The following is a 20,801-nucleotide window of genomic DNA, read 5'->3' as shown; positions in this document are numbered from 1 at the left end:
TGTAGCTGTTAAAAGCCCTTGTCTTGATTTAGAATAATGCCCTCCAGGGAACTAGGACTCAACAGATGACTCATCTTCTCCAAAAGGATTTGATAATCTCCACATGGTGCTCTTTCTAAAAGATTCTGAGATTTGGCAATGGCAAAGTAAACATGATGAGTGGCAAAGAAATGATAAGATAGACCTAATGGCCATGTTTAATAAAATTAGAAGCAAAATAAAACTATTCTTGAACCTCCTTTGCTATTTTATTTCTAGTTTTCTATTAACTTTATGTGAAGAGGGTGGAGGTGATCCAGAAACATTTTTTATTTAATAACTTCCACCTTCTGTGTATAAGACTGAGGGGCAGTTTAAAAAGAACACAACAACTTTATGATTATCATTGTTCTGCATTTAGGCATTCCAGATGTCCCTCTCTCCTCCAGAGCTCCAAGTCACCTATAGCTAAACCTCTAGTTAAAGAACTTGAGAGAACTAAGAATAGAACTTTCTAAGTTACTACAATGAAGTCGAGCTTTCTTTAAATGTGTATGTTCACAAAGCGTTGACATTAAACCTTTTGAATAATCTCTATATCTAATGCGATATGTGACACACAATAATGGTTTCATGGATGTTGAATCTGAAATCAATAAGAACAAATGGTCTGATGCTCAGCCAGGTGCTCCTGCCCAAATTAATGGACAAATAAAGGTCCATAACATTCTTTAAGTGAAAGAAGGCAATTATTTAATAGAGGGTTTTTTACTGATAGCAGCTTAGGGGCATTCTCTGCCCCTTCAACAAAATTTGGTTTCAAGTTTCCCAGCCCATGACAAACAGTATATTGTTTGACTTTACCTCTCTAACTCCCCCCACCTCAATTCAAGAGACATTTATTGAAAATCTGTTTGTATGAAGTTAGGTGTTAACCTTTGAGTCATTAAGCTATACTTTTTTTTCATCTGAGCCTTTTTGCTTCTCATCATACAGATCATAATCCTTTACTCTCTAATGGTCAGTTCAGCTTGACCAGTGGGAGATCTTCTAAAAATCCTCCAGTATTCATGTTTTCCCTCTTAGTGTTCTATGTGTTTATTGTGACCTCAGAAGGGATTTCTCCTTCCAGTTTTCTGTCATCATCCAATTCCTTTCCATGCGCCTGGATCTTTTTGCTCTTGGCCTCCTCAGTGTAGTGCTTCATTTCTGCTTGGAAACGCATTACCAGAAACTGCCACTCTTATGGGACTGCAGACGTTCTCTTAACCTTTTTGACTACCATCTCTTTCTTCCATGCCTCCCATTTCATCTCTCCCCTGCTGCTTTTTTATCTTCACTATAATCTCTACCCCTTTCACGGTTGTATTTTTTATCAGCCTCTTGGCATACTTTGTATCATTATTGAAGCTGGATTTGCCCATGGTCACTCATTCCATTTCATTAATAATTTTCCTAACATTCTACATTTCCTTTCCCCTGAAATGCCTAGCAGTGCTAGAGAGTATCATGATTAATTCTTCTGTATCCAACTTGACTTTTTTTATATTATGTTCTCAATTAGGGATCTAGTCTTGTTTCCTTAAAAAATAACCATTTATGTTGCCACCATTTAATAAATAAGCCATCTCTTTCCTAACAATTTGACACCTTTATTATGTATTAATTTTTCACAGATACTTCGATTTATTTCTGGACTCTGTTCTGGTCCTGCTGTCTATATATGTCCTGAGCCAATACTTCATCATTTTGATTATAGTAACATTATAATAAATTTTAATAACAGTTAAGGATATTGGCTATTCTCAGGCAGTTACTTTTCTGCATGCATTTTTTTAATGGCCATATTATTTTATTGATTGATTGATTGATTGGCTGCATTTTGGGTCTCTGTTGCTGCACACGGGCTTTCTAGTTGCAGCAAGCAGGGGCCATGCCCTGTTGCGGTGGCTTCTCATTGCGGTGGCTTCTCATTGCGGTGGCTTCTCATTGTGGTGGCCTCTCCTGTCACGGAGCACAGACCCCAGGCACGTGGGCTCAGCAGTTGTGGCACATGGGCCCAGTAGTTGTGGCTCAAGGGCCCTAGAGCCTAGGCTCGGCAGTTGCGGCGCATGGGCCCAGTTGCTCTGCGGCACGTGGAATCCTCCCATACCAGGGCTTGAACCCACGGACTCCCAACCACTGCGCCACCAGGGAAGCCTCTGCATGCAATTTTTTTTTTTTTTTTTGGCTGCAGTGGGTCTTCATTGCTGCACGGGTTTTCTTTAGTTGAGGCGAGCGGGGTCTACCCTTTGTTGCGATGCATGGGCTTCTCATCATGCTGTCTTGTGGAGCATGGGCTCTAGGCACGTGGGCTTCAGTGGTTGTGGCACCTGGGCTCAGTAGTTGTGGCTCGTGGGCTCTAGAGCACAGGCTCAGTAGTTGTGACACACGGGCTTAGTTGCTCCACGGCACGTGGGATCTTTCCGGCCCAGGGCTCGAACCTGTGTCCCCTGCATTGGCAGGCAGATTCTTAACCACTGTGCCATCAGGGAAGCCCCTTGCATGCATTTTTAAATATTTTTTTTTTCTAACTGCAAAAAAAAAATTAGGATTCATAAAGGAATTGTCTTAAATATGTCTTTTTCCCTCTTGATCAGTCTTAGCAGAAGTATTTAAAAGGTTTTTTTGGCTTTTACAAAAAAATAATTTTTATCTTTTGTTCTTTTTCTCTATTATAAGTTTGCTTCCTTTCTCTTAATTAAATGAGACTTAATAATAAAGAGTGAGTTAAAAGTTATGAACTCTGGGGAATTCCCTGGTGGTCCAGTGGTTAGGACTCTGTGATTTCACTGCTAAAAAAAAGTTATGAACTCTGTAAGAGAACATGCTACTCAGCAGATTGGGAGAGGTAGCAGTTATTGAAAAACTAGATGTCATTGTTTACAAATCAATGAGTGAGACTCTTCACCAAACCAATTATTCCTCCATCTTATTTGCCTAGAAATTAAAACATACATATGTAACTTAGGTCTAAAGTTAATCAGTATATTTATCCTTCTATGTAATATAGGATGTTAGAACAGTCTTCACTCTAACCCTCTGAACTTAATATATTAGAAAATATAAAAGTAGAAAGTAAAAAGGAAATTACCAATAACCCAAGCCATAATTATTGTTTAACTTTTGTTAAATCATCTGCCACGGTTTTTTTTCCTTGCTCAATTTACTTTGTGACGCATGGTATTTCCTTCCAGTAGAAACAAGCCAGTTCTTCTTCCTGATTAAAGTGTCTCAGACTGTCTCCTCATGCATTCTTTTTAGTGAAGAGTTGTGTGACAACCCAAACTGAGTTTGAAGTTTCATGTTTACATTAAAAAGCAGTTACTGTGCATAGTTCTTATTGTGGACAGGTAGGGATGCCAAGAACCATTCCTTTCCAGGCACATTTCTAGTGAGAAAGGATTTTTTTAAACTTTGTTGATACTTTTATCATCTAATCCCTGTATCTTCAAGATTTTGTTACTTGAATAAAAGCACTTACCTCTGAACATTTTTCTTTTCTTTTCTTTTTCTATTATAGTTGCTATTCTTTTAGCCTTAATTTTCTTTCATATATGAAATATCACTACTTTCTATTTAGCATTCAATGAACTAGACAATTCCAACAAGAGACAAACATCGCTTATAAAAATGTCAAGTGTGTTACAAAAACTAAATGATACAAATAGCCAAATAGCATTAAGAGTTGGAAAAGGACTTGGAACATTTACATAACAATAACAACCACTCCCACAACAAAAGCAAGCTCTCCCCCATACTCCTTGGGATGTTACCTGGATCTGTGAGAATTCTTCAGCATCTGATACCAAAGTTCATATTTTTCCATCAAAGTGAATACTCTGCCTCTTTCTGAAAGATGTTACACGTTCTTCCTAGATATTCTGATTCCTATCAAAGTTGCTGCCACATGTAATAGCATAGCCTTATATCTTTATTTTTTTTAATTGAAGTATTGTTGATCTACAGTATTGTGTACAGCAATAGTACACAGGTGTACAGCATAGTGATTCAATGTTTTTGCAGATTATATTCCATTATAGGTTATGACAAGTTAATGGGTATAATTCCCTGTGCTATACAGTATATCCTTGTTGCTTATCTATTTTATATATAGTAGTTTGTATCTGTTAATTCCATACCCCTAATTTTTCCCTTCTCCTTCCCTCCCCCTTTCCCTCTCCCCTTTGGTAACCACAAGTTTTTTTCTGTATCTGTGAGTCTGTTTCTGTTTTGTATATATATTCATTTGTATTATTTTTTATGGAAATATGACATATAAAAACTTACTTTTTAACTTTTTCTTTTAATCAAACTAATACATGGAATTATTTAAAAAGTCATAGTACTAGAGATGTATACTGGAAAACAGTTGTCCATTGTCCCACTCTCTTCTGTTCCTAGTTTTACTTCCTAGGGGCAGCCACCTTCAACTCTTACAGTTACTCTCCTGGGTATTCCCCTCCACACTTAGAGATAATATGGTTTCAATAGTATTTCTTGATTTATCAATTATAGAAATTATCCACTGATTTTTGTCTTTATGGTCAATGAGAACAAAGCTCTTCCATCCAGCCACCACCACTCCGCTACCTTCCCCCATTCTTCCAACATAAAATTTTTTGTTAGAAGTCAATGCTCACATTGTTATGATACAGATATTGTTTACTACAACTGTGGCTGTCTGTTCTCCATAGGATAATCATTGCTTTTTTTAGCCTGCTTTTCTATAAGTCTAATAATTTTTTTCTGCAAATGTACCCATAACTTGTCAGTCTTGTTTTTATTGGCTAAGACATATAAATTCCTTTTTCTTTTTGACCAGGAGAATTGTCTCTTAGAGCCTCCATTTTTCTGCTTTAGTCTAGACTGATGGCTTCCTAGAAGTTATGTGCCACTCTCATCCATCCTAAGATTACTACCCTGTTTGGAACCTTTCATTTTTTTTTTATCCCATGTCATCTTCATTTTAGATTCATTCTCTTTTTTTTTTTTCCCCAAAGCACATCTTATGGTGGCTTTCTACAAAAGGGTACATGTTAAATATATATGTATTTTAGCCCTTCCATACCTGCAGAGGGTATTCTCTGTAGTACTGACATTCTGTGAGCCAGGAAGAGCAAAAGAGCTAAGGATTCCATAACTTTAGTATGTTGTCTCTTTTCACCCCAGCCCTCTTTTTCCTGATGTTATTGGACTTGTGAAACTTTAGTCCTACCAGTAAGACCAGTTGGTTTCTGGTTGCACAATCCATGTCTCTTTTTATACCAATTTCATATTCAGTGGTGATTGTAGCTAAAACTATCAAAGACAACAGTATTTGATCAAAGTAAGTATCCTTTGTCTATTGATAAGATTATTATATAATTCAGTATATGATATCAGTGGTCGTATTAGAGATTTGATCTTACCTTCTCTACATGTCACAAGATCAGTGAATTTTAGAACATTGAAATGGTTCCGATTAGGATGAACACAGAGTAATTATAACTATTTTTAGAGTTATGATTACTTCTTTAACAAACTTAAGAATTAAGATTGATGTAAAAATCTGAAAATGTAAAACTCACTTAAATCATTAAAAGGTAAGTTTTTAATATACTAACATAATTCTGGTTGTACGCAGTTCCTCCTGGAACATTTAGGCCTCTGTTTGCTGTCAGTAATGGGCTGGTCAGGGTGAAGACTAGTATAATACTTGAAGAAATGTATAAAGTATAATAGGTACAGTATGGAATGGTAAAGGGAATTGGGATTATTGAAAAATAGTACATTTTTAGTGGTTAGATTTTTCTTTTGGCAGCATTCAGCTACCACTCAGTTGTGTAACTCATATTTTTTCTGTTTCTGTCATATTTTTTCTGTTATAGATTGCCACTTGATATAATATCGACTGTTAACCTAATAGTGATCTTTTGGTGGGGAAGATAAAAATACTACATTCCAATTCATATTGACTTTAATAAATGATTGAAAAGCATGGGAATTTGAAAAAATGTTTCCTGGAATAAAAATAATACAGTAGTTTTATCAGTCATCAATCATGCCTACATAATGGATCACCATGAATGAATGGTGACGAGGAGGAAGGATATTACTATAGATCTGTTAAGCACAAGTTTGTCTAAACCCTTCTGTATGTACGTTTTTCTAGCCTCAGTTGTTCACCTGTGTAGGATTGAAAATTTTCTATTGAGACTCTACAAGTTTGTTAACACACCTGAGCTAATGCTTTGCCTGCTGTCATATTTCCACTCTTACAAATTATTCAGTTTTGCATGTTTTTTTAAAGTTTATATAAATGGAATCATATTTTAATCTTTTGCAACTTGATTTGGCATTCTGTTTCATATGGTTGGGGTTCACTCATTTTCATTCATGTGTTGTATTTCCTGGTATATATACTACAGCTTATTTATCTGCTGGTTGGTGATAGACATTTCAGTTAGTTGTTCAGTGACAGTGCTGCTTGGAAGATTACTTGCCTTTAGGAATGCATGTGCAAGAGCATCTCTAGGGCAGTGGTTCTTAGAGATTTTGGTTAGAATCTGCTGTTTCCACCCTAACTTAATCAGTACCATAGATTTCCTACTGATTTGGAATACCAATAATAGCATCTTAAAAAGCATGGGGTTTTCTGGTCTTTTTCGTGACCACGGTGTTCCATTGTTTATTATTGAGTCAGTTGCACAGTTTCAAGTTGCCTATTATTCATGATCCCTTCTTTCTTATTAATAGAATCTGGATTTGAGTGGTAGTGTACCTAGCTAATTATAATTGCTGTAACTATTAAATAAATTTTAATATTTAATAGTGCCAGTTTTCCTCCTCTAATTATTTCTCAGAATTTCATTCTGTTTTTTTCTTCCATATGACCTTTAATATTATTTTTGTCAACCTCGAGATTGAATCAACTTTAAAGGCTTAATAGGGGAAGATTTTTGCATATTCAATATAATACATACTTCTGCTCAAAGATAAAGTGCATATTATGCTTTTAAGCAAAACTTTTATAACCCTCAGAGTTTTGTGTGTGTGTGTGGTTTTTTTTTTTTTTTTACAAGTCTTCATGTCAGCCCCGTCCATTTTTTTTTTTTTTTTTTTTTTTGCGGTACGCGGGCCTCTCGCTGGCGTGGCCTCTCCCGCTGTGGAGCAGAGGCTCCGGACGCACAGGCTCAGCGGCCATGGCTCACGGGCCCAGCCGCTCTGCGGCATGTGGGATCTTCCCGGACCGGGGCACGAACCCGGGTCCCCTGCATCGGCAGGCGGACGCTCAACCACTGCGCCACCAGGGAAGCCCCAGCCCAGTCCATTTTTAAGTTTATTCTTAGGTATGTTATATTTTTTGTTGCTATGGGGAGGGAGTGAAGGGAGTTTTCACTAATAGTGAAGGAAGTCTTTTCAATTTTTAAGAGGATATACATTTACAAAGATAAAAATGAAAAGGTAATAAAGACAGAAACTGATAAATCTCCCTCCTCCCCATTTCTAAATCATCTAATGTTCCTTTCTCCACAGGCAACTATTTCTTTTGGATAATTTATGCACATTTAACCAAGCACTCTTATATTTCTATTTTTATTATGGAAAATGCAAACATACCTGAGAATAAAATACTGCCATGTGCCTGTTTTTAAGCTTCAGCAGTTACAAACTATATATGTTTTAAGCAAATTCAGATACCATATTATCTCTACCTTTGTTTCCTGTGGGTGTGTATTAAACCAACTTCATTTATTTTAAATCAACTTACTGAGAATGCAGCCTAAGGAAAAAACATGAACGATATGAATTAGGAGTTAAGATATATGAAGAATAAAGGTAGAAGTTTGAACATAGTTAACTAAAAGTCCTGTTCTGAGGAAATAGAACAATGCCACAGCAATAGTCAAAGATAAAGTTGCTGAGGATTTCATATAACTGTCAAAGATATGAAACCTTGGATACAAAAAGTCCATCAAATAGTTAGACTAGGGCTTCCCTGGTGGTGCAGTGGGTTGAGAGTCCGCCTGCCGATGCAGGGGACACAGGTTCGTGCCCGGGTCCGGGAAGATCCCACACGCCGCGGAGCGGCTGGGCCCGTGAGCCATGGCTGCTGAACCTGCGCGTTTGGAGCCTGTGCTCCGCAACGGGAGAGACCGCGGCAGTGAGAGGCCCGCGTATCGCAAAAAAAAAAAAGAGTTAGACTAAAACATCATTATGAAAATGCAAAACACCAAAGAGAAGAATTTAAAAGCTGCCAGATAAAAAGATTGCCCATAAGTGAATGACAGGCAATTTCATTGACAAGAGCAGTGAAGGACAGTAAGTAGTGGGATAACGTTTTCAGAGTATTGAGAGAAAATAGCAGGCAGCCTAGAATTTTATACCCAGGAAAATTTAACCTGTTGTAACATGCTGTAAGCATGTCTACCAAAAAACATTTATCACTCAATTGCAGAAGATTTAAAACATTCCCTTAAAAAATTTTAAATCAAGGGAAAAAAACAATGATGCCTGCCATTATCACATATTTGACATATGTTAGAATTCCTAGCCAGCAAGATAAGGCAAGCACAAGAACTAAATGGTATAAGAAATGGAAAGGAAGAAATACAACTGTAAGTCATTATTATATTGTCCTTCATTATTCATAGAGGATATAGTTGTTAATGGAGAGAAATTATTAGAATTAGTAGACACTTAACAAGGTGGATAGTTCATATGCAGGAATCAGTTTCACTGAAAGTCGGTTTGCCTCATTGTTGAATGCATTCAATCTGATGCCAAACTGCCTGGCTTTGAATTCCAGATTCAACACTTTCTAGCTTTGTGTCCTGGGGCACATTATTTAACTTCCCTGTACTTGTTTTTCTAATTTAAAAATAAGGGTATCTCATAGGGATATAATGAGGATTAAATGGATCAGTCAATATCTAAAGCACTTAGATAACTGGTAGCTAGTAAGTGTTATAGATAAATGTTATCCTTTGCTATTTATCATCAACACCATTTAAAACATATTAGCAGTGAATAAAATGTAAATCTGAAAAATACATGACATGGTATACAGTGTAGTAATTTAAAAATTATAAAGTATCTTGGAATAAATTCTTTAAAACGTGTAAAACCCTCATGGAAAAAATTGTAAAACTTTGTTGAAAGATATTAGTGATGAATAAGTGGAGAGATATCATGTTCACAGATAGGAAGACTAGTATAACAATGTCATTCCTCCTAAAATTGATCATCGGGGACTTCCCTAGTGGTCCAGTGGTAAAGAATCCACCTTCCAGTGCAGTGGGTGCGGGTTCAATCCCTGGTTGGGGAGCTAAGGTCCCCCATGCCTCGGGGCCAAAAAACCAAAACATAAAAACAGAAGCAATATTGTAAAATTGATCATCGGTAGGTTCAATGAAATTCTAATTAAAACCTAAACAAGATTCCTTATTAGACAAGCTCATTTTAAAATGTGTTTTTAAGAGCAAAAATGCTTCAGAAGAACAAGATTTGTTTTTTTTTCTTTTGGCCATGCCCTGACATATATCAAGATTTATTATGGTATGGTGTTGGTGCAGGATACACCAACCAGTAGAACAGAACAGAGTAGAACAGAACAGAGACCATAGAATTCCTGTGTATATAGAAAGTTGATTTTTCTCAGAGATGGCATTATAGATAAATAGGGAAAGGAAAAATTGTTCTAATCAATGCTAGTACAGTTTGATAGTCATAAGAAAAACTGAGCCCTACTTTCTTACCTTAGACAAAAATGAATTTCAATCAGATTAAAGACTTAAAGGCAAAACTATAAAACTTTTAGAAGAGACTATAGGAGATTATCTTAATGACCTTAGGGATAATTATTTCTTTTTTTTAATTTTTATTTTTTTATTGACGTATAGTTGATTAACAGTATTTCAGATGTGCAGCAAAGTGATTCAGTTACACATATATATCTGTTCTTTTTCAGATTCTTTTCCATTATAGGTTATTAAAAGATACTGAATGTAGTTCCCTGTGCTATATACAGTAGGGCCTTGTTGTTTATTTTATATATAGTAGTCTGTGTCTGTTAATCCCAGATTCCAAATTTATCCTTACCCCCCTTTTCCCCTTTGGTAACCATAAGTTTGTTTTCTACACCTGTGAGTCTATTTCTGTTTTGTAAATAAGTTCATTTGTATCATTTTTTAAGATTCCACATATAAATGATATTATATGATATTTGTCTTTCTCTCTCTGACTTCACTTAATATGATAATCTCTAGGTCCATCCATGTTGCTGCAAATGGCATTTACTTCATTCTTTTTTATGACTTTTTTTATGAGTAGTATTCCATTATGGTATATATTTATACCACATCTTCTTTATCCATTCATCTGTCAGTGTACGTTTAGGTTGCTTCCATGTCTTGGCTATTGTAAATAGTGCTGCTATGAACATTGGGGTACATGTACATGCGAGTTAGAGTTTTCTCCAGATATATGCCCAGTGATGGGATTGCTGGATCATATGGTAACCCTATTTTTAGTTTTTTAAGGAGCTTCCATACTGTTCTCCATAATGACCACCAATTTCATTCCCACCAGCAGTGTAGGACTGTTCCCTTTTCTCCACACCCTCTCCAGCACTTATTGTTTGTAGACTTTTTGATGATGGCCATTCTGACCAGTGTGATGTGATACCTAATTATGGTTTTGATTTGCATTTCTCTAATAATTACAATGTTGAGCATCTTTTCATGAGCCTATTAGTCATCTGTGTGCCTTCTTTGGAGAAATGTCTGTTAAGGTCTTCTGCCCATTTTTTTTTTTTAACATCTTTATTGGGGTATAATTGCTTTACAATGCTGTGTTAGTTTCTGCTTTATAACAAAGTGAATCAGTTATACATATACATATGTTCCCATATCTCTTCCCTCTTGCATCTCCCTCCTGCCCATTTTTTGATTGGGTTGTTTGTTTTTTGATAATGAGCTGTGTGAATTGTTTGTATATTTTGGAAATTAATCCCTTGTCGGTCACATCATTTGCAAATATTTTCTTCCATTCAGTAGGTTGTCTTTTCTTTTTGTTTATGGTTTCCTCTGCTGTGCGAAAGTTTTTAAGATTAATTAGTTCCCATTTGTTTATTTTTGTTTCCATTACTCTAGGAGATGGATCCATAAAAATATTGCTGTGATTTTATGTCAAAGAGTGTCTTGCCTATGTTTTCCTCTAGGAGTTTTATAGTATCTGGTCTTAAATTTAGGTCTTTAATCCATTTTGAGTTTATTTTTGTAAATGGTGGTAGAAAATGTTTTAATTCATTCTTTTAAGTGTAGCTGTTTAGTTTTTCCAGCACCACTTATTGAAGAGACCATCTTTTCTCCATTGTATATTCTTGCCTCCTTTATGGTAGATTAATTGACCACAGGTGCATGGGTTTATTTCTGGGCTTTCTATACTGTTCCATTGATTTCTGTGTCTATTTTTGTGACAGTACCATACTGTTTTGATTACTGTAGCCTTGTCATAGAGCCTGAAGTTGGGGAGCAGTCCTCCAGCTTCATTCTTCCTTCTCAAGATTGTTTTGGCTATTCGGGGTCTTTTGTGTTTCCATACAAATTAAAATTTTTTTTGTTCCAGTTCTGTGAAAAATGCCATTGTTAATTTGATAGGGATTGTGTTGAATCTGTAGATTGCCTTGGGTAGTATGGTCATTTTAACAACATTGAGTCATCTAATCCAAAAACGTGGTATATCTTTCCATCTGTTTGTGTGGTCTTACAGTTTCCTTCATCAGCATCTTATAGTTTTTGGAGTACAGATCCTTTGCCTCCTTAGGTAGGTTTATTCCTAGGTGTTTTATTCTTTTTGATGTAGTGGTAAATGGAATTGTTTCCTTAATTTCTCTTTCTGATATTTCATTCATAGTGTATAGAATTACAGCAGATTTCTGTATATTAATTTTGTATCCTGAAACTTTACCGAATTCATTGATGAGCTCTAGTAGTTTTCTGGTGGTGCCTTTAGGGTTTTCTATGTATAGTAGCATGTCATTTGCAAACAGTGACAGTTTTACTTCTTCCTTTCCGATTTGGATTCCTTTTATTTCCTTTTCCTCCAGTTGCTGTGGCTAGGACTTCCGAAACTGTGCTGAATAAAAGTGGCAAGAGTGGGCATCCTTGTCTTGTTCCTGATCTTAGAGGGAGTGCTTTCAGCTTTTCACCGTTGAGTATGATGTTAGTGGTCTTTGTTTTGTTTCTGGCCACACTGTGTGGCCAAACCTGCGCCCCCTGCAGTGGAAGCGCAGATTCTTAATCACGGGAACACTGGGGAAGTCCCTGATGTTAGTGGTCTTGATGTGGTTCCTTCTTTATGTCTTCAGCTGTAGAAGATCTTTTCTGGTAGGTTCCAGTCTTTTTTTTATTGATGGTTGTTCTGCAGATAGTTGTGATTTTGGTGTGCTCATGAGAGGAGGTGAACTCACGGTCTTTTTACTCCACCATCTTGGCTACTTTTGATAATTATTTCTCAAAGTTGATCGAAAGTGAAAAAGAAAGCACCAAATATAAAGGAAAATTTCGACTACATTAAAAAATTAACTTTTTCTCTTCAAAAAGTGAAAAGGCAAGTTTAAAAAACATAGGGGAAATTATTTGCAACAAGTATAATTGGTGAAGAGTTAGTATCTCAAAGATTCCTTACAGATACATTAAATAGAATAAACAGCTTTATAGAAAAGTGGGGGACTCCCCTGGTGGTCCAGTGGTTAAGAATCTACCTTCCAACGCAGAGGAGTCATGTGTGATTCCTGGTCAGGGAACTAAGATTCCACATGCAGCGGGTGCGGAGCAACTAAGCCCATGCACCGCAGCTACTGAGCCTACATGCCACAACTACAGAGCCCATGTGCTGTGGAGCCCGCGTGCCACAGCTAGAGAGCCTGTGCAATGCAACTGCTGAGACCATGTGCTCTGGAGCCCACATGCCACAGCTAGAGAGAAGCCCACGCGCTGCAACAAAAGATCCCACGTGCCAGCAACTAAGACCTGACTTAGCCTAAATAAATAAATAAAAGGAAGGAAATTTTTTTTTAAGTGGGAAAAAACTTAATCAGGCATTTCACAATGGTGAAAACACAAATGACCAATAAATACACCCAGTAGAAGATCAGTCTCATAAAAAACCAGAGAAGTGCAAACTAACCACAGTGAGATATTTGCATCAGATTGACAAAAATTAAAGTTTGCAAGTATCACGTGTTAGTGAGGGTATATATACTCCTGGTGATAGTATAAAAATCCAGTATACTAAAATATTCAGAAAGTAGACAACACAAAAATTAAAGTTTTGCTATGGGAGGAAAATTGCATCAACAAAATTAAAAGACAGAAATGTTGCAACACTTATGACAGGCAAAAACTAATTTTTGTGTATATAGAGTCCTTATAAATCATTAACTGAAGACCATTTTAACAAAAAAAGCGAGAAAAGGATTGGAACAAGTGATTCACAGAAAAACAGGATGACTCAGTCTCGCTAATAATGAAAGAAATGCAAATTAAAAACACAAAGTTTTATTTTTATTTACAAAGATTAGTTAGAAAAAATACTAAAAGAAAATTTAAGAGGATATTTTTAAATTTATCTTATAAAAATGAAAATTAATTAAAACAATAATAAAGGTCAGGTTAAAACAGATGGGTTGCTAAGAGACTAAGAGAACACCACCTGAGAAGCAGCTGTAAAATCAGGATTATGACGTCACAGAAGTCAGGGCAGTATTTCAAGTCAGCGTAGTGTTTCAGGAAGAGATCGGTCACAAGTTTCAAAGATAGAGAGGCCAAGTAAGTTATGAGCCAGAAATGTACTATCTGGATGAGAGACTCACGTGGAAATCATTGGTAACAAAGATTGCTGTTTAGGTAGAGTAATGAAGGTGGAAATCACAATAGATTGAGGAGGAAGTAGGAGGTGATATAGATAAGGGCAAATCTGTCTGACCCTGGCAAGTTTTGTGTGTTTCGCTTTTTACTTCATCGGGTGAGTATGTTTAAATGCTGTAGGGCTGGATACAGAGAAGCAAAGTGGGTAGGAATGAAATTCAGAATATGGTGGAGAGATAATTGAGACAATGGGAGTATAGAAGAAAAAGCTGCAAAGTGGAAATCATAAGACCTAGTTTGGGCTTCCCTGGTGGTGCAGTGGTTGAGAATCTGCCTGCCAATGCAGGGGACACGGGTTCGAGCCCTGGTCTGGGAAGATCCCACATGCCGCGGAGCAACTAGGCCCGTGAGCCACAACTACTGAGCCTGCGCATCTGGAGCCTGTGCTCCGCAACAAGAGAGGCCGCGATAGTGAGAGACCCGCGTACCGCGATGAAGAGTGGCCCCCGCTTGCCGCAACTAGAGAAAGCCCTCGCACAGAAATGAAGACCCAACACAGCCAAAAATAAATAAATAAATTTTTTTTTTAAAAAAAGATTAACTTAAGACATTTTAAAAAAAGACCTAGTTTTTATTGTTCCAATTCTTTGATACTTAGTTATTTCATTTATAACAGGGGTTGGCAAACTTCTGTAAAAGGCTAGATGGTAAATATTTCAGTCTTTGTGCACTGTAGGGTCTCTGTCATATTTACTCAGCTATGCTATTCTAATAGGAAAGCAGCCATAGACAGATAGGTAAATGAATGAGTGTGGCTATAGTCTAGTGAAACTTACTACAGACACTTAAATTTGAATTTCATATAATTTTTCAAGTGACATGAAATATTATTCCTTTTTTTTTTTTAAAGTCATTTAGCTGTGGGCCCTACAAAAACTAGTAATGGGCTGGATTTGACCCATAGGCTATAGTTTGCCAACCCCTGATCTATGAAGTGAAAAGTTGGACTAAAATATATTTCATTTTGACATCATATTGTCTTAATTGGGGGATTCTTTTTTTTTTAATTTTGCCTTCTTTTTTTAACATCTTTATTGGAGTATAATTGCTTTACAATGTTGTGTTAGTTTCTGCTGTATAACAAAGTGAATCAGCTATATTCATATGTATATCCCCATATCCCCTTCCTCTTGCGCCTCCCGCACACCCACACCATCCCACCCCTCTAGGTCGTCACAAAGTACTGAGCTGATCTCCCTGTGCTGTGCAGCTGCTTCCCACTAGCTATTTTATATTTGGTAGAGTATATATGTCAGTGTTACTCTCTCATTTCATCCCAGCTTACCCTTCCCCCTCCCTGTGTCCTCAAGTCCATTCTCTACGTCTGTGTCTTTATTCCTGTCCTGCCCCTAGGTTCATAAGAACCTTTTTTTTTTTTTAGATTCCATATATATATGTTTGCATACAGTATTTGTTTTTCTCTTTCTGACTTAAGTTCACTCTGTATGACAGACTGTAGCTCCATCCACCTCACTACAAATAGCTCAATTTCGTTTCTTTTTATGGCTGAGTAATATTCCATTGTATATATGTGCCACATCTTCTTCATTCATCTGTCAATGGACACTTAGGTTGCTTCCATGTCCTGACTATTGTAAATAGTGCTACAATGAACATTGTGGTACATGACTCTTTTTGAATTATGGTTTTCTCAGGGTATATGCCCAGTAGTGGGATTGCTGGGTCATATGGTAGTTCTATTTTTATTAACTGGGGGATTCTTGACTTAATCTCATTAAATGTGTATGTAGTTTATCATATGTATGATATGATTTAACCTTTTTTTTGTTTTTTGCGGTACGCGGGCCTCTCACTGTTGTGGCCTTTTCCGTTGCGGAGCACAGGCTCCGGATGCGCAGGCTCAGCGGCCATGGCTCACGGGCCTAGCCGCTCCGCGGCATGTGGGATCTTCCCAGACCGGGGCACGAACCCGTGTCCCCTGCATCGGCAGGCGGACTCTCAACCACTGCGCCACCAGGGAAGCCCTGATTTAACCTTTTATCAGAAGTAATTCTTACTCTTAACCATTTAGAATTCTGCTGAAGAACTTAGAATTTATGTGTTTGTGACTCAGGTTTCAAGAACATTATTTATTCGTCATTTATTTATTCATCAGGAACTCTTTCCTGAGATTACTGGAAGAGGGATGATCTTTGCCATATCTGCATATCACTGTTAGAATAGTGTCTTTAATATTTTATAATAGACTTATTTTTAACTTAAGTATATTTTGGGATGGAAAATAAGTAGAAAATCTGTATTATTTGAAACAAATCAAAGGTAATTGTAAAAATAAAACAGAACAGTGTCATTTGCCAGAAAATCCTGAAACTGAGTCATTGTTTTTGTTAAAAAGAGATTAGCAAACTTTTAGAGATGTTAAAGGTAAGTTAACAACAAACTGATGAATGTGGAAGTTTGAACGGGAACTGAAAAAGAAACTTTCTCATGCTTCATGTAGCTACAGTCATCTTGAGTTGCGTTATACTAGGAAACCTTTTCATAACTGATAGCAGTTGAGTCTTATTAAAGAAACTCTAGGGCTCTCTAAGTTGTTCAATTGAAACACCAAGTTCTGTAAAGTTTGGTTTTTTTTGTTTGTTTGTTTGTTTTTTTGCGGTACGCGGGCCTCTCACTGTTGTGGCCTCTCCCGTTGCGGAGCACAGGCTCTGGACGCGCAGGCTCAGCAGCCATGGCTCACATGCCTAGCCGCTCCACGGCATGTGGGATCTTCCTGGACTGGGGCGCAAACCCGTGTCCCCTGCATCGGCAGGCGGACTCTCAACCACTGCGCCACCAGGGAAGCCCAAGATTTTTTGATAGTAAGCGGGTAAAAGATTTTGCAGGTTTATTTAGTAATCTCTAATCCATAACCAGTGGTCTCAAGCATTCAGGTCCTTAATTTTTAATGATAGTTTTAGGAAACTCAGTACAAATATTCTTTTAAGATAAACTTTAAGAGGTTTAAGTCTTTAGACTGGCTATTTGACATAAAAGGGATTTATTCCTTTGCTGCTAACTTGCCTCTGAAGAATGTATTAGCATTCATAATGCAAGCAGAGTAATGCACTGCAAAGGAAGTTAGTGACATGTTGATTAACTGAGGTTAATTGGTTAATTGCAGATCGAGAATTAGAACCAATATCACTTGACTTCTAACCTAGTTATCTTTACAATACTGCTTCTGGACAAACTCTGTAAGTTGGGTCCACATTATAGGCTTCAGGATATCACTAACAGTTCATAGTGTGCAGTTGTTTTTTACCGGCTTCTGCAATCATGTGAGGTATGGATACTGTTAGTCTCAGAGAAGTTAGATATTTTGCCTAACAGCATAGTTAATTAATAGTAGAACCAAAATTTGAATCATTATGATCTTTTACCTAAAATTCATTCTTCATCTGTTATTTGGGTCTAAGCTTTCTCTTACAAGCTTAGACTCATTCTGTCACTCCCAGAAATTCCCAAGCCCTTTTCCTTTCCCCTTTAGTTTTTTAGTTCCTTTATACCTTTTACTTCTTGTCTTCTGCCCTTATGAGTACCTCCAGGACACTGTTAAAAGGAAGCAGAGATAGTGGTATCCTTGTTTTATTCTAAATTTAAAAGGTAGTGCATCAGACATTTACCAGTTTGCTATAAATTTTCGGCAGATACCTGTCATCAAGTTATGAATGTTTCCTTTACTAAGACTATTTTTTAAATTATAAGTGAATTTAGAATTTGATTAGGTGCTTTCTCTTCATCTGTTGTGATAGTCACTTGATTTTTTCTCCTTTAATAGGTTTATGTAGTAAATGAAGTATACCCATTTCCTGTTATTAAATCTCTCTTGCATTTCTGGGATGTACTTGGCTTATTTATGATATAGTAATATCGTTTTCATTTTTAGAATCAATTTGTAACTACTAATTTAACTTCCTTTTAGTAGTAATAGGATGATGCATTATTTTAATTTCTTCTTGAATCAACTTTAGTAAATTTTTTCCTGGAATTTATTATTTTGTGTAATCTTTAAATGTATTGACTTATAGTTGTTCATAATATACGTGCTCTTAGGACCTATATGAATAGATGTTTTAGTTGTTGGGGAAGCTTTCTGTTTTTGGTTTCTTTGTTTGATCTTTAGTTCATTCATCCGTTTTGGTATCTGTTAAGGACCTACTAAGTTCAGTGTCCTGTGTATTAACTATTCTTGAAGCTTTTAGTATTGATTTTTCTCTTTACTGTCACCTAGAATAATCCAGGACCCCATAGCACAGCCACAGAATGAACTCCCTGGATTCAAACTTTATGATTTCATTTTTATACATAGAAAAATAAATAATATATATAAATACATAGATAATGGTTATAGGACTATTGTATATATTTTGCAATATATAACATATATTTTTGCACATATATATAAAAATAAATAACATAAATAAGTGGTTCTGGGACTGTGATCTATAAGCGTGAAGAAATATATAAATTTGTTACCACTTTAATGTGGCTGATTTGTTTGGATTGAAGTAAAAGGGGTATTATTCCTACCTGAAAGATTATACTTGAAAACTTGCTGGGTACAACTTACTTAATGAAGGACGTTGAATACATTGTTCCCTGAATATTCATCTTTCATCAGACGATTTTTAACATAGCTACTTTGTGGCTAAGTATTGCACTGAGGAACAAAATGAGTCAATTTCAGAAGTCTTTATTAGTAAATTCTACTAGAGAAACATTTTTTAAGGAACCATATAGCTGAAATATCACCCATCTTACTGTAGTTAAAGAAAATACTGATTGTCACAGCACGAGACTCTTCAAGTATAAAGTATATTTAACTGATGGCTGTATACCTTTGCGTGCAATAGGTATAGAACATGATGAATTGAAGAGTTTTTTGTAATAAAAGTTATTCTAAGTAAATTTTTCTCCCTTTTCCACCTTATTAAACTTCCACATGAACATGGCAGTCTTGACAAATATCTCTGGAGCTAGTATATGTTAAGGGTATTCTTGTTAGTAGGCTACACCACTAGTGTCTGTCCACATGACTGGATGAGAGAAAGGCTGATTTTCTTCTCTTTCTAGAGGTCTTGGTTGGTTCCCTGTTCTGATCCATGTTTGATTGCAAGATCACCTTTCATAAAGGGTGAAGGAGTGGGGATTGTGGGGAATAATCCTTTGTGAACCTTCACTAGAATCTTTTCCTTTGTGACCCTTATGTAGAACTTTGGCACCTCTTAATTTGGATTGTGATCTAATGCTTGAACTAAGCAGTTGATAGGTATCAGGAGGCCCAGGAAACATATTATGAAATGGTATGAAAAATATATCTTTGCATATATTTCTCTGTGTGTGGGCACCATAGCTTTCCTTTGATATCCAGTATGAGTTCTACTGGAAAGGTTAATCAATGTGTGTGTATGTTTGGGGAAAAGGGTTGAAAGGAGGAGGAAGGAAAAGGAATATGTTACTAGTAGTATAACAATATATGATGTCTTAAACCATTGGTAGTAATACTGTGGAGCAATAGCCAGTGAGTGATAGTGACTGTTTTAGGCTATCAGTTGTAGGGATAGCCATGCAATAGTTGGTTTAAAACTTTCATAAGTTTCTCCCAAAGCCAAAGATTCTAATTTAGAGAATATCATTCAATTCACAGAAGTGTATAGGAAAAACACTTTAAAAAATAGATACTTGGCAAGAGCTTAACCAAATGTTAACAGAAATTGTTGTTTGGATGTTATTAAGCTTTTCGGAAACACACAGGCTTTAAATTGCAAGGAAAATGTATATTAGAAACTACAAAATAAATATTTTATATTGTATAAAACCCAAAATTGTTAATTCATTTTCTCTTTTGGGTAACCTGCCAAATTGAGATTGAAATCTGTTGTGAGTGTGACCAAAAATATATCTTTATTCGATTTCATGTAATAACTTTTAAATAGTTTTACTGCCATTGCCTCTTATGTATTTATTGACCTTTTGTTTAATAACTTTGGGTTGATTTTAGGCCACCAGCAAAATGGAAATGAAAAAGACTGCTAAATACAAGATGCCATGGAAAATGAACTCAACTACTGAACCTTTATTTGTTACTGGTATAGATGTCAATCCCTTGAAAAAATTCACCATTCCCAAGATCAGGAGGACAGCTGAGAAAGGTAATATTTCTATGGAAGATGGGATTATTTCATAACTGTTACTACATTTCTCTGATTCTTAGTTTATGCTCGTCTTCTTTTTGTGTGTGTGTGTGTGTTACGCGGGCCTCTCACTGTTGTGGCCTCTCCCGTTGCGGAGCACAGGCTCCGGATGCACAGGCTCAGTGGCCATGGCTCACGGGCCCAGCTGCTCCGCGGCATGTGGGAACTTCCCAGACTGGGGCACGAACCCGTGTCCCCTGCATCGGCAGGCAGACTCTCAACCACTGCGCCACCAGGGAAGCCCTCGTCTTCTATTTTGACTCTACATAAAATTAGGTTAAGTCAGGCTTTTAATTCCTTAAATACACATGTACTTTTGTTTCCACACAAAATAAAATAGACACATGTCTCCTATCCCTCCCACTAAGTACACCTAAAAACACTGGACGTCATACATAAAACAAACATAAGAAGACTTTGAATGGTGGAGAGAAGAAGTTGGATCAGTGTGGGACCCTGGGAGTTACGGAGTGTTGTAGCATTAAGTTCTCTGGATTTTCTGTTTGTTTCCTCCACATCTCAGATTGGGTGACCACAACCCAGGAATGCCAACTTTTACAGACACAAAAAGTCCTAAGAAAAGTGTTCTGTCTTGCCAGGGACTGGGAATGGGGTATCCTAGAATGACAGAAACCTGTTTGACAGTGAACATGCTATTCCTGCAAAACACTAG

General features: G+C 36.7%; 1 protein-coding gene across 1 annotated transcript in view; it reads left to right on the top strand.

The window, feature by feature from the left end:
* Positions 1-20,801, top strand: part of TEX15 (testis expressed 15, meiosis and synapsis associated) — a 77,925-nt gene that overhangs the window by 14,022 nt on the left and 43,102 nt on the right. Inside the window, 1 exon segment of the mRNA XM_033848878.2 lies at positions 19,936-20,086. Within this exon segment, the coding sequence (XP_033704769.1) occupies positions 19,948-20,086 (139 nt within the window). The 5' untranslated portion in view covers positions 19,936-19,947.

This window comes from Tursiops truncatus, chromosome 21 (genome assembly GCF_011762595.2).
Source record: "Tursiops truncatus isolate mTurTru1 chromosome 21, mTurTru1.mat.Y, whole genome shotgun sequence".
Taxonomy (NCBI): domain Eukaryota; kingdom Metazoa; phylum Chordata; class Mammalia; order Artiodactyla; family Delphinidae; genus Tursiops; species Tursiops truncatus.
The sequence above is the reverse complement of the archived record's forward strand: the minus strand, read 5'-3'. Positions and strand labels throughout refer to the sequence as shown.